This window comes from Taudactylus pleione, unplaced genomic scaffold (assembly GCF_031769625.1).
Source record: "Taudactylus pleione unplaced genomic scaffold, aTauple2 ptg000254l, whole genome shotgun sequence".
Classification (NCBI taxonomy): Eukaryota; Metazoa; Chordata; class Amphibia; order Anura; family Myobatrachidae; genus Taudactylus; species Taudactylus pleione.
Window position 1 is genome coordinate 193150 of NW_028284656.1, and position 14688 is coordinate 207837.

Consider the following 14688-nt stretch of genomic DNA (forward strand, 5'->3'; position numbering starts at 1 on the left):
TTGTTTGATTATAGATTGGACTTCCTCTAACAAATCCGTCATAACTGCTTGAATTTGGGGATCAATACCTGTGTCAGACGAGCATGGAGATGACGGGGACTCTGGAAGCAGCGAAGAACTCTGAGAGCCCTTAGATTTAGATCCAAAAAAATTTGCAGTGGACGGTGGAGGTTTTTTACTTCTCTGCGACATAGTGAGGCAGTAGTGAAAAATATAAACAAAAAAAAAGGTACAGTATGAGAAATAAGAGACAGGGTTCTACAAGATTGGTCCAGGCTGGCTGAGTGGTAATATTAAACGTACATCTATAGCTCGTATGCTTCCAGGGGATCATTAGAGACAAAAGATAAAATTAGATAAATAGCAAATGCCACTTTCAGAGCTTAATGTAGTAATCACTAAGTACCACCGGATGGGGGCCGGAGTTTAAGAAATAGCTAATACCAGTATCAGAGTGAACAAAACTTAGGGGGAAAGCATACAAGATAAATGAGAAATGTTAACCCAGTGGGGCATGTGAAAAGGGGCTTGGACTGGTAGTTATGCAGGTTACCAGGTACTGAAGAAGGGTCAACAAGTCTCCAGACCTCAATTCCAGTGCCAAAGCAAGAGGGGGCAGAGGGGCAGACAAAACAATATTATATGAAAGAAAGGAGATATAGTCTCCCTGCAGGGACTTACCACCCCCCTATCACTCCAGGCTCTCCAGAGTATCTCACATAGAGGAGGCACTTCCGACAATCAGGGCTGTAAAGCTGACAGCCTGGCTGGGACTTGCTGGGAACAGAGCAAAAAATCCAAGATGGCCACCGGAGTATGCAGTGACCATCGGGAGCCTTCCCCAGGAGTAGGAGCAGCACAGGACCCAACACAGCAGCAGGGAGGCAGGGGTTGGAGTCCAGAGGTGTCTTGTGGTTAGCGGTGGAGAGCGGGGAACGCTCCACCGGGCGCCCGCAGTCAGGGAGTCGCTGAACAAACACTGCCGGAGGTCCGCTACGGCTGGTCTCCAGACTCCAGTCCCCGGCTTGAGAGGAAGCAGGTTGGCTGCAATCCGCGAGCGCACCTAGCACACCCCGATTCCGCGAATCTTACCTACTGAGGTGATAGAAGGAACATGGGTGTGGGGAGGGCACTTGGCTAGTACCTTTGGCCGCAATAAGGGCTGTAGAGGCTCGAGGAGTCTATAGAGGGCCGGAGCTCAGAAAATACTCGACTGCCTCCATTGACAGTCAGGACACACCCCTCTGCCCCCTTCTTCTACCCCTTGTCTTGTCCACTTCCTCCTTCCCTTATCTCCACTCCTCTGTCTGCCTCTCCTCTCCCTTTACTCCACTTTCATTCTCTTCTACCCCAACTGGGTCCTTCTACCACACCACTAATCCCTCCTCCAAAACCTCCTCTCCATGTTACTCCACCCCACACGTCCATCCACATCTCATTTAACTCCCTCCCTACCCACCTCCGCCTACAGGGTCCTTCCCAGCACTGGTGCCCACACAGTCTCTCCACTACAGTACATTCATCTTGGTCACCAAAATTAATCTCATCTTCTCATTACAGCAACCCTGATATTCTCATTCACGTCTCTCCCACAAACACTGTCTCTCTATCCTGTGCCCTCTGCAATGCAGATCAGTCTGTAATAAACTGGTTCCCACCCATGACCTTTTCATCTCCAACTCCCTGAATCTCCTTGCCATTACTGACACCTGGATTTCACCTTCTGACACCACTTTCCCTGCAGCTCTGTCCTCTAGGGGGCCTCACCTTCTCTCACACCCCTCGGCCCAAAGGTCGCCATGGTGGTGGGTTAGGGGGTCCCGGCATTGTTTTTCATTGTTTTTTTTTTAAATGTGTGCGTCTTCTAAGCACTAGCAGCTGAGTGCAGGCATATTTTTTTGTAAGTTCATATTTATTGCGGGTGCTGAGGACTTTATAAAGCGATCAGGGTTCCCAGCATTGTGTGAGCGCACTGCAGAAAATGACGCTCAGTGCCTGTATGTGTAATAACATTAGGTTTGCAGTATAAATCATACTGTAGAGCACAGTGCAAAGCTGGTACTGTATTTCATTGTAGAACTCATGCATGCGTAGTTGTGATTTTCAAAAGCGACATCTGGTGGACGAACACTAGTATTACACTCGTCAGCAACTCCATATGCCACACTAAACCTCAATGCAACACCTCATGACAGAATACACAACCTCTCTGCAACCAGGTGCAGTGCGACTACGATATCACACTATACGCCATGACGAGGATAGATGAGCGTTGCTACATCTATATCCGCTCACTCTGTTTAGCTCTTTCTCAGTGTGTCCCAGACCTGTCCCTTCACTCTCTTCCTCACCTATCCCTTCACTCTCTTGCTCTCTCTTCCTCACCTATCCCTTCACTCTCTTGCTCTCTCTTCCTCACCTATCCCTTCACTCACTTGCTCTCTCTCCTTGAACTATCTTGACCTATCTCTTCAATCTCTCTCTCCCCGACCTATACCGAGCAGCTATAACCATGATAAGTAGGGCTTCAGGGCTGGTCATGGTTCCAGGAGAGATGTAACAGCATCGCATTGAGCACTGGAGAGTGGAGAAATTGCTTAACGCGGCTAATCCTGTGCATTCTAATTGACTAGCTCTTAGCCTGGGAGCTAAATTCCAGTAAATTGAACCGAGCCCCCCTATGACCTGACACACACACTCACCAATTTAGAACCGCCACTCTCCTTTCCTGCCTAATCCAAATCCTCCACTTTTTCCCTATAATCCATTTCATACCCTCCACTCTCTCACCACTGTCCAATCATACCCTCCCTTCTCTCACCACTGACCAATCCATACCCTCCCTTCTCACCACTGACCAATCCATATCCTCCCTTCTCTCACCACTGACCAATCCATACCCTCCACTCTCACCAGTGACCAATCCATACCTTCCCTTCTCTCACCACTTACCAATCCATACCCTCCACTCTCATCACTGACCAATCCATACCCTCCCTTCTCTCCCCACTGACCAATCCATACCCTCCACTCTCACCAGTGACCAATCCATACCTTCCCTTCTCTCACCACTTACCAATCCATACCCTCCACTCTCACCACTGACCAATCCATACCCTCCCTTCTCTCACCACTGACCAATCCATACCCTCCACTATCACCACTAACCAATCCAGAACCTCCCTTCTCTCACCACTGACTAATCCATACCCTCCACTCTCACCACTGACCAATCCATACCCTCCCTTCTCTCACCACTGAGCAATCCATACCCTCCACTCTCAGCACTGACCAATCCAGAACGTCCACTTTCTTTCCTATAATGCAATCCAAACCCTCCCTTCTCTCACCACTGACCAATCCATACCCTCCCTTCTCTCACCACTGACCAATCCATACCCTCCACTCTCTCACCACTGACCAATCCATACCCTCCCTTCTCTCACCACTGACCAATCCATACCTTCCCTTCTCTCACCACTGACCAATCCATACCCTCCACTCTCACCACTGACCAATCCATAACCTCCACTTTCTGTCCTATAATGCAATCCATACCCTCCCTTCTCTCACCACTGAGCAATCCATACCCTCCACTCTCTCACCACTGACCAATCCATACCCTCAACTCTCACCACTGACCAATCCAGAACCTCCACTTTCTTTCCTATAATGCAATCCATACCCTCCACTCTCTCACCACTGACCAATCCATACCCTCCACTCTCTCACAACTGACTAATCCAGACCCTCCACTCTCTCACCACTGCCCAATCCATACCCTCCACTCTCTCACCACTGACTAATCCAGATATTTAACTTTCTTTCTTATAAAGCAATCCATACCCTCCCTTCTCTCACCACTGACCAATCCATACCCTCCACTCTCACCACTGACCAATCCAGAACCTCCACTTTCTTTCCTATAATGCAATCCATACCCTCCACTCTCTCACCACTGACCAATCCATACCCTCCACTCTCTCATCACTGACCAATCCAGATATTCCACTTTCTTTCCTATAATGCAATCCATACCCTCCACTTTCTCACCACTGACCAATCCATACCCTCCCTTCTCTCACCACTGACCAATCCATACCCTCCACTCTCACCACTGACCAATCCATACACTCCCTTCTTTCACTACTGACCAATCCATACCCTCCACTCTCTCACCACTGACCAATCCATACCCTCCCTTCTCTCACCACTGACCAATCCATACCCTCCACTCTCACCACTGACGAATCCAGAACCTCCACTTTCTTTCCTATAATGCAATCCATACCCTCCCTTCTCTCACCACTGACCAATCCATACCCTCCACTCTCACCACTGACCAATCCATACACTCCCTTCTTTCACTACTGACCAATCCATACCCTCCCTTCTCTCCCCACTGACCAATCCATACCCTCCCTTCTCTCCCCACTGACCAATCCATACCCTCCACTCTCACTACTGACCAATCCATACCCTCCCTTCTCTCACCACTGACCAATCCATACCCTCCCTTCTCTCCCCACTGACCAATCCATACCCTCCACTCTCACCACTGACCAATCCATACCCTCCACTCTCACCACTGACCAATCCAGAACCTCCACTTTCTTTCCTATAATGCAATCCATACCCTCCCTTCTCTCCCCACTGACCAATCCATACCCTCCACTCTCACCACTGACCAATCCAGAACCTCCACTTTCTTTCCTATAATGCAATCCATACCCTCCCTTCTCTCCCCACTGACCAATCCATACCCTCCACTCTCACTACTGACCAATCCATACCCTCCCTTCTCTCACCACTGACCAATCCACACCCTCCCTTCTCTCCCCACTGACCAATCCATACCCTCCACTCTCACCACTGACCAATCCAGAACCTCCACTTTCTTTCCTATAATGCAATCCATACCCTCCCTTCTGTCACCACTGACCAATCCATACCCTCCACTCTCACCACTGACCAATCCATACCCTCCACTCTCACCACTGACCAATCCAGAACCTCAACTTTCTTTCCTATAATGCAATCCATACCCTCCCTTCTCTCCCCACTGACCAATCCAGAACCTCCACTCTCTCCAAGCTCCAATCCAGAAATGCAGAACCTCTATTCTTTTCACAACATGAAATCAAGAGACTCCACTCCATCTTCTGTTGTCCAACGTATAACCTCTTGTAAACCCACCATTGTCTAACACCAGCGCTTTCACTCTTCTCCCTGCTGTCTAATCTAGAACCTCCGCTCCCTGCCTCATGGACTAATATTGAACTTCACAATTTTTCCTATCATCTAACGCAGAAAACAAACACACACACACTCTCACTCTCTTCCCCCTTTTCGTCCTCCCTTCCTCTTCCTTTCTCTCCCTCCCTTCCTCTTCCTTTCTCTCCCTCCCTTCCTCTTCCTTTCTCTCCCTCCCTTCCTCTTCCTTTCTCTCCCTCCCTTTATCTTCCTTTCTCTCCCTCCCTTTATCTTCCTTTCTCTCCCTCCCTTTATCTTCCTTTCTCTCCCTCCCTTTATCTTCCTTTCTCTCCCTCCCTTTATCTTCCTTTCTCTCCCTCCCTTTATCTTCCTTTCTCTCCCTCCCTTTATCTTCCTTTCTCTCCCTCCCTTCCTCTTCCTTTCTCTCCCTCCCTTTATTTTCCTTTCTCTCCCTCCCTTTATCTTCCTTTCTCTCCCTCCCTTCCTCTTCCTTTCTCTCCCTCCCTTTATTTTCCTTTCTCTCCCTCCCATTATTTTCCTTTCTCTCCCTCCCTTCCTCTTCCTTTCTCTCCCTCCCTTCCTCTTCCTTTCTCTCCCTCCCTTCCTCTTCCTTTCTCTCCCTCCCTTCCTCTTCCTTTCTCTCCCTCCCTTTATCTTCCTTTCTCTCCCTCCCTTTATTTTCCTTTCTCTCCCATTATTTTCCTTTCTCTCCCTCCCATTATTTTCTTTTCTCTCCCTCCCTTCCTCTTCCTTTCTCTCCCTCCCTTTATCTTCCTTTCTCTCCCTCCCTTTATTTTCCTTTCTCTCCCTCCCTTCATCTTCCTTTCTCTCCCTCCCTTCCTCTTCCTTTCTCTCCCTCCCTTCCTCTTCCTTTCTCTCCCTCCCTTCCTCTTCCTTTCTCTCCCTCCCTTTATCTTCCTTTCTCTCCCTCCCTTCCTCTTCCTTTCTCTCCCTCCCTTTATCTTCCTTTCTCTCCCTCCCTTCCTCTTGCTTTCTCTCCCTCCCTTCCTCTCTCTACACCTCTCTTTCTCTCTACCTCCCTCACCCCTCCTAAACCTAATCTCATGGACCACATCTTTTTCTCTCCTTTCCTTTCCTCCTTGTTGCATACCCCCAAATGTACTTATTTTATTTCCTCACCCGTTTCCCATTTATTCTTTTTCTTTAATATTGTATAGGACTTGTCACATGTGCAGTCTTTCATCTCTATCTTCTTTCTCTGTCCATTAATTAATCATTAATTTCCCTTGGTCTGTGCCCCTCTTCGCCCTGCCCTGGCAGTTTTACATTGGCCAGTCTGAGAAGTTACGGCATAGATATAAGACACGTTGCCTATCATCCCGGTTCTTCCTTCCCGGCATCCATAGTCATCAGCAACATTACCAATGGGAGTCGTACCATCCTTCATATGAACAGGTGTGTGGCATGTGTTATACTGCGTATAATGATTACATTGTAACTGTGTTGTTGGCGGCTTATAAGGTCTGTCTTAGTAACTGCTAATAATTCCTGTTTTATCCTCCTCATACGTTATCTGGATCTCTATAGAACTCCAACCCAATCCCTTCTGCTCTCTCAGGAATTACACTTGTGTAGCCTGGATTCCGCTGTGAGGATACTGGGTTTGTATTTGCTGTTGTCTGAATGTTTAAAGCGAGCACCTCAGCACAATGATCTCTATATTACACAGTACACAAAGGACTATTACAGTATAGTAACAGAACTATGTGCAATGCCATATTCACTACCAACTCCCACAGGACCACCGTCACCGCCCTGCAGTGTGCGCGCCGCCTTAGCCCTGCAGTGTGCGCGCCGCCTTAGCCCTGCAGTGTGTACCGCCTTAGCCCTGCAGTGTGTGCACCGCCTTAGCCCTGCAGTGTGTACCGCTTTAGCCCTGCAATGTGCGCGCCGCCTTGGTGCTAACAGTGCAACGCTGGCTATGCTGGAGATATAGGTTCCTGTTAGTCACCGCCCTGCATTGTGCGCCCCGCCTTAGCCCTGCAGTGTGCGCGCCTCCTTAGCCCTGCAGTGTGCGCTCCGCCTTAGCCCTGCAGTGTGCGCACCGCCTTAGCCCTGCAGTGTGTTTACCACCTTAATCCTGCAGTGTGTGCGCCACCTTAGCCCTGCAGTGTGTACCGCCTTAGCCCTGCAATGTGCGCGCCACCTTAGCCCTGCAGTGTGTACCGCTTTAGCCCTGCAGTGTGCGCACCGCCTTAGCCCTGCAGTGTGTTTACCACCTTAATCCTGCAGTGTGCGCGCTGCCTTAGCCCTGCAGTGTGTACCGCCTTAGCCCTGCAGTGTGCGCACCGCCTTAGCCCTGCAGTGTGCGCATCGCCTTAGCCCTGCAGTGTGCGCTCCGCCTTAGCCCTGCAGTGTGCGCGCCGCCTTAGCCCTGCAGTGTGCGCGCCGCCTTAGCCCTGCAGTGTGCGCGCCGCCTTAGCCCTGCAGTGTGCGCACCGCCTTAGCCCTGCAGTGTGTGCGCCGCCTTAGCCCTGCAGTTTTTGTGCCGCCTTAGCCCTGCAGTGTTTGTGCCGCCTTAGCCCTGCAGTGTGCGCGCCGCCTTAGCCCTGCAGTGTGTGCGCCGCTTTAGCCCTGCAGTTTTTGTGCCGCCTGAGCCCTGCAGTGTTTGTGCCGCCTTAGCCCTGCAGTGTGTACCGCCTTAGCCCTGCAGTGTGCGCGCCGCCTTAGCCCTGCAGTGTTGACCACCTTAGCTCTGCAGTGTGTACCGCCTTAGCCCACCAATGTGCGCGCCGCCATACCCTGCAGTGTGCGCGCCGCCTTAGCCCTGCAGTGTGCGCGCCGCCTTAGCCCTGCAGTGTGCGCGCCGCCTTAGCCCTGCAGTGTGCGCGCCGCCTTAGCCCTGCAGTGTGCGCGCCGCCTTAGCCCTGCAGTGTGCGCGCCGCCTTAGCCCTGCAGTGTGCGTGCCGCCTTAGCCCTGCAGTGTGCGTGCCGCCTTAGCCCTGCAGTGTGTACCGCCTTAGCCCTGCAGTGTGCGCGCCGCCTTAGCCCTGCAGTGTGTACCGACTTAGCCCTGCAGTGTGCGCGCCGCCTTAGCCCTGCAGTGTGCGCACCGCCTTAGCCCTGCAGTGTGCGCACCGCCTTAGCCCTGCAATGTGCGAGCCGCCTTAGCCCTGCAGTATTTGTGCCGCCTTAGCCCTGCAGTGTGTACCGCCTTAGCCCTGCACTGTGCGCGCCACCTTAGCCCTGCAGTGTGCGCTCCGCCTTAGCCCTGCAGTGTGCATACCGCCTTAGCCCTGCAGTGTTGACCGCCTTAGCTCTGCAGTGTGTACCGCCTTAGCCCTGCAGTGTGTACCGCCTTAGCCCTGCAGTGTGTGCGCCGCCTTAGCCCTGCAGTGTGTGCGCCGCCTTAGCCCTGCAGTGTTTGCGCCGCCTTAGCCCTGCAGTGTTTGCGCCGCCTTAGCCCTACAGTGTTTGCGCCGCCTTAGCCCTACAGTGTTTGTGCCGCCTTAGCCCTACAGTGTTTGTGCCGCCTTTGCCCTGCAGTGTTTGTGCCGCCTTTGCCCTGCAGTGTGCGCTCCGCCTTAGCCCTGCCGTGTGCGCGCCGCCTTAGCCCTGCAGTGTGTACCGCCTTTGCCCTGCAGTGTGCGCGCCACCTTTGCCCTGCAGTGTGCGCGCCACCTTTGCCCTGCAGTGTGCACGCCGCCTTAGCCCTGCAGTGTGCGCACCGCCTTAGCCCTGCAGTGTGCGCGCTGCCTTAGCCCTGCAGTGTGCGTGCTGCCTTAGCCCTGCAGTGTGGCGCCGCCTTGGTGCTAACAGTGCAACGCTGGCTCTGCTGGAGATATAGGTTTCTGTTAGTCACCGCCCTGCAGTGTGCGCGCCGCCTTAGCCCTGCAGTGTGCGTTCCGCCTTAGCCCTGCAGTGTGCGTTCCTCCTTTGCCCTGCAGTGTGCGCGCCTCCTTAGCCCTGCAGTGTGCGCGCCTCCTTCGCCCTGCAGTGTGCGCGCCACCTTAGCCCTGCAGTGTGTACCGCTTTAGCCCTGCAGTGTGCGCACCGCCTTAGCCCTGCAGTGTGTTTACCACCTTAACCCTGCAGTATGCGAGCTACCTTAGCCCTGCAGTGTGTACCGCTTTAGCCCTGCAGTGTGCGCACCGCCTTAGCCCTGCAGTGTGTTTACCACCTTAACCCTGCAATGTGCACGCCGCCTTAGCCCTACAGTGTGCGCTCCGCCTTAGCCCTGCAGTGTGCGCGCCGCCTTAGCCCTGCAGTGTGCGCGCCGCCTTAGCCCTGCAGTGTGCGCGCCGCCTTAGCCCTGCAGTGTGCGCGCCACCTTAGCCCTGCAGTGTGCGCGCCACCTTAGCCCTGCAGTGTGCGCGCCACCTTAGCCCTGCAGTGTGCGCGCCACCTTAGCCCTGCAGTGTGCGCGCCGCCTTAGCCCTGCAGTGTGCGCGCCGCCTTAGCCCTGCAGTGTGTGCGCCGCCTTAGCCCTGCAGTGTGTGCGCCGCCTTAGCCCTGCAGTGTGTACCGCCTTAGCCCTGCAGTGTGCGCGCTGCCTTAGCCCTGCAGTGTGCGCTCCGCCTTAGCCCTGCAGTGTGCATACCGCCTTAGCCATGCAGTGTGCATACCGCCTTAGCCATGCAGTGTGCATACCGCCTTAGCCCTGCAGTGTGCATACCGCCTTAGCCCTGCAGTGTTGACCGCCTTAGCTCTGCAGTGTGTACCGCCTTAGCCCACCAATGTGCGCGCCGCCTTAGCCCTGCAGTGTGTGCACCGCCTTAGCCCTGCAGTGTGTACTGCCTTAGCCCTGCAGTGTGCGCGCCGCCTTAGCCCTGCAGTGTGCGCGCCGCCTTAGCCCTGCATTGTTTGTGCCGCCTTAGCCCTACAGTGTTTGTGCCGCCTTAGCCCTGCAATGTGCGCTCCGCCTTTGCCCTGCAATGTGCGCTCCGCCTTAGCCCTGCCGTGTGTGCGCCGCCTTAGCCCTGCAGTGTGCGCGCCGCCTTAGCCCTGCAGTGTGCGCGCCGCCTTAGCCCTGCAGTGTTTGTGCCGCCTTAGCCCTGCAGTGTTTGTGCCGCCTTAGCCCTGCAGTGTTTGTGCCGCCTTGGCCCTGCAGTGTTTGTGCCGCCTTGGCCCTGCAGTGTGTACCGCCTTGGCCCTGCAGTGTGCTCGCTGCCTTTGCCCTGCAGTGTGCGCGCTGCCTTAGCCCTGCAGTGTGCGCGCTGCCTTAGCCCTGCAGTGTGCACGCTGCCTTAGCCCTGCAGTGTGGCGCCGCCTTGGTGCTAACAGTGCAACGCTGGATCTGCTGGAGATATAGGTTTCTGTTAGTCACCGCCCTGCAGTGTGCGCGCCGCCTTAGCCCTGCAGTGTGCGTGCCGCCTTAGCCCTGCTGTGTGCGCGCCGCCTTAGTCCTGCAGTGTGCGTGCTGCCTTAGCCCTGCAGTGTGCGCGCCTCCTTTGCCCTGCAGTGTGCGCGCCTCCTTAGCCCTGCAGTGTGCGCGCCTCCTTAGCCCTGCAGTGTGAGCGCCTCCTTAGCCCTGCAGTGTGCGTGCCACCTTAGCCCTGCAGTGTGTACCGCTTTAGCCCTGCAGTGTGTTTACCACCTTAACCCTGCAGTGTGCGCGCCGCCTTAGCCCTGCAGTGTGTACCACCTTAGCCCTGCAATGTGCGCACCGCCTTAGCCCTGCAGTGTGCGCTCCGCCTTAGCCCTGCAGTGTGCGCTCCGCCTTAGCCCTGCAGTGTGTGCGCTGCCTTAGCCCTGCAGTGTGGCACCGCATTGGTGCTAACAGTGCAACGCTGGCTCTGCTGGAGATATAGGTTTCTGTTAGTCACCGCCCTGCAATGTGCCGCCTTAGCCCTGCAGTGTTTGTGCCGCCTTAGCCCTACAGTGTTTGTGCCGCCTTTGCCCTGCAATGTGCGCTCCGCCTTAGCCCTGCCGTGTGCGCACCGCCTTAGCCCTGCAGTGTGCGCACCGCCTTAGCCCTGCAGCATGTACCGCCTTAGCCCTGCAGTGTGCGCGCCGCCTTAGCCCTGCAGTGTGTGCGCCGCCTTAGCCCTGCAGTGTGTGCGCCGCCTTAGCCCTGCAGTGTTTGTGCCGCCTTAGCCCTACAGTGTTTGTGCCGCCTTAGCCCTGCAGTGTGTACCGCCTTAGCCCTGCAGTGTGTTCGCCGCCTTTGCCCTGCAGTGTGTACCGCCTTAGCCCTGCAATGTGTGCGCCGCCTTAGCCCTACAGTGTGCGCGCCGCTTTAGCCCTGCAGTGTGTACGCCTTAGCCCTGCAATGTGTGCTAAGCCTTAGCCCTGCAGTGTGCGCGCCGCCTTAGCCCTGCAGTGTGCGCGCTGCCTTAGCCCTGCAGTGTGCGCGTCGCCTTTGCCCTGCAGTGTGTACCGCTTTAGCCCTGCAGTGTGTGCACCGCCTTAGCCCTGCAGTGTGTACCGCCTTAGCCCTGCAATGTGCGCGCCGTCTTAGCCCTGCAGTGTGCGCGCCGCCTTAGCCCTGCAATGTGCGCTACGCCTTAGCCCAGCAGTGTGCGCGCCGCCTTAGCCCTGCAGTGTGCGCGCTGCCTTAGCCCTGCAATGTGCGCGCCGTCTTAGCCCTGCAGTGTGCGCGCCGCCTTAGCCCTGCAGTGTGCGCGCCGCCTTAGCCCTGCAGTGTGCGCGCCGCCTTAGGCCTGCAGTGTGCGCGCCGCCTTAGGCCTGCAGTGTGCGCGCCGCCTTTGCCCTGCAGTGTGTACCGCCTTAGCCCTGCAGTGTGCGCGCCACCTTAGCCCTGCAGTGTGTACCGCCTTAGCCCTGCAATGTGCACGCCGCCTTAGCCCTGCAGTGAGCGCTCCGCCTTAGCCCTGCAGTGTGTTGACCGCCTTAGCCCTGAAGTGTCCGCACCGCCTTTGCTCTGCAGTGTGCGCACCGCCTTAGCCCTGCAGTGTGCGCGCCACCTTAGCCCTGCAGTGTGCCCGCCGCCTTAGCCCTGCAGTGTGCCCTCCGCCTTAGCCCTGCAGTGAGCGCTCCGCCTTAGCCCTGCAGTGTGTTGACCGCCTTAGCCCTGAAGTGTCCGCACCGCCTTTGCTCTGCAGTGTGCGCACCGCCTTAGCCCTGCAGTGTGCGCGCCACCTTAGCCCTGCAGTGTGCCCGCCGCCTTAGCCCTGCAGTGTGCCCTCCGCCTTAGCCCTGCAGTGTGCGCGCCGCCTTAGCCCTGCAGTGTGCGCGCCGCCTTTGCCCTGCAGTGTGCGCTCCGCCTTAGCCCTGTGGTGTGCGCTCCGCCTTAGCCCTGCAGTGTGTACCGCTTTAGCCCTGCAGTGTGTGCACTGCCTTAGCCCTGCAGTGTGCGCGTCGCCTTTGCCCTGCAGTGTGTACCGCTTTAGCCCTGCAGTGTGTGCACTGCCTTAGCCCTGCAGTGTGTACCGCCTTAGCCCTGCAATGTGCGCGCCATCTTAGCCCTGCAGTGTGCGCTCCGCCTTAGCCCTGCAGTGTGTACCGCCTTAGCCCTGCAATGTGCGCGTCGCCTTAGCCCTGCAGTGTGCGCTCCGCCTTAGCCCTGCAGTGTGTACCGCCTTAGCCCTGCAATGTGCGCGCCGCCTTAGCCCTGCAGTGTGCGCTCCGCCTTAGCCCTGCATTGTGCATACCGCCTTAGCCCTGCAGTGTGTTGACCGCCTTAGCCCTGAAGTGTCCGCACCGCCTTAGCTCTGCAGTGTGCGCGCCGCCTTAGCCCTGCAGTGTGCGCGCCGCCTTAGCCCTGCAGTGTGCCCGCCGCCTTAGCCCTGCAGTGTGCCCGCCGCCTTAGCCCTGCAGTGTGCGCGCCGCATTAGCCCTGCAGTGTGCGCGCCGCATTAGCCCTGCAGTGTGCGCGCTGCCTTTGCCCTGCAGTGTTTGTGCTGCTTTAGCCCTCCAGTGTTTGTGCCGCCTTTGCCCTGCAGTGTGCGCTCCGCCTTAGCCCTGCAGTGTGCGCTCCGCCTTAGCCCTGTAGTGTGGGCACCGCCTTAGCCCTGCAGTGTGCGCGCCGCCTTAGCCCTGCAGTGTGCGCGCCGCCTTAGCCCTGCAGTGTGGACGCCGCCTTAGCCCTGCAGTGTGTTCCTTTCTTAGCCCCGCAGTGTGTACCGCCTTAGCCCTGCAGTGTGCGTGCCGCCTTAGCCCTGCAGTGTGCGCGCCGCCTTAGCCCTGCTGTGTGCGCGCCGCCTTAGCCCTGCAGTGTGCGCGCCGCCTTAGCCCTGCAGTGTGCGCGCCGCCTTAGCCCTGCAGTGTGCGCGCCGCCTTAGCCCTGCAGTGTGCGCGCCGCCTTAGCCTTGCAGTGTGTACCGCCTTAGCCCTGCAGTGTGCGCGCCACCTTAGCCCTGCAGTGTGCGCGCCGCCTTTGCCCTGCAGTGTGCGTGCCGCCTTAGCCCTGCAGTGTTTGTGCCGCCTTAGCCTTCCAGTGTGTACCGCCTTAGCCCTGCAGTGTTTGTGCCGCCTTAGCCCTGTAGTGTGTACCGCCTTAGCCCTGCAGTGTGTTCGCCGCCTTTGCCCTGCAGTGTGCGCGCCTCCTTAGTCCTGCAGTGTGTGTGCCTCCTTAGCCCTGCAGTATGCGCGCCTCCTTAGCCCTGCAGTGTGCGAGCCTCCTTAGACCTGCAGTGTGTACGCCTTAGCCCTGCAATGTGCGCTCCGCCTTAGCCCTGCAGTGTGCGCGTCGCCTTTGCCCTGCAGTGTGCGCGCCTCCTTAGTCCTGCAGTGTGTGTGCCTCCTTAGCCCTGCAGTATGCGCACCTCCTTAGCCCTGCAGTGTGCGAGCCTCCTTAGACCTGCAGTGTGTACGCCTTAGCCCTGCAATGTGCTCTCCGCCTTAGCCCTGCAGTGTGCGTGTCGCCTTTGCCCTGCAGTGTGTACCGCTTTAGCCCTGCAATGTGCACGTCGCCTTAGCCCTGCAGTGTGCGCTCCGCCTTAGCCCTGCAGTGTGCATACCACCTTAGCCCTGCAGTGTGTTGACCGCCTTAGCCCTGAAGTGTCCGCGCCGCCTTAGCTCTGCAGTGTGCGCGCCGCCTTAGCCCTGCAGTGTGTGCGCCACCTTAGCCCTGCAGTGTGTGCGCCGCCTTAGCCCTGCTGTGTGTTTACCGCCTTAGCCCTGCAGTGTGTTTACCACCTTAACCCTGCAGTGTGCGCGCCGCCTTAGCCCTGCAGTGTTCGCGCCTCCTTAGCCCTGCAGTGTGTACCGCCTTAGCCCTGCAGTGTGCGCGCCACCTTAGCCCTGCAGTGTGTACCGCCTTAGCCCTGCAGTGTTTGTGCCGCCTTAGGGCTCCAGTGTTTGTGCCGCCTTAGCCCTGCAGTGTGTGCTCTGCCTTAGCCCTGCAGTGTGCGTGCCGCCTTAGCCCTGCAGTGTGCGCGCCGCCTTAGCCCTGCAGTGTGCGCGCCGCCTTAGCCCTGCTGTGTGTTTACCGCCTTAGCCCTGCAGTGTGTTTACCACCTTAACCCTGCAGTGTGCGCGCCGCCTTAGTCCTGCAGTGTTCGCGCCTCCTTAGCCCTGCAGTGTGTACCGCCTTAGCCCTGCAGTGTGAGA

The 14688-nt window shown here is 56.7% G+C and overlaps 1 protein-coding gene across 3 annotated transcripts in view; it reads left to right on the plus strand.

Annotated features, from left to right (window-relative positions):
- KHK (ketohexokinase) overlaps positions 1–14688 on the plus strand; it is a 366821-nt gene that overhangs the window by 114416 nt on the left and 237717 nt on the right. For 2 of the 3 annotated variants that reach the window (XM_088480520.1, XM_088480521.1), the window contains exon 3: positions 6496–6630. The exons of the other annotated variant lie outside the window; for it this stretch is intronic. In XM_088480520.1, the coding sequence (XP_088336646.1) occupies positions 6496–6630 (135 nt within the window). The remainder of the gene's footprint in view (positions 1–6495; positions 6631–14688) is intronic. 3 annotated transcript variants of the gene reach the window in all.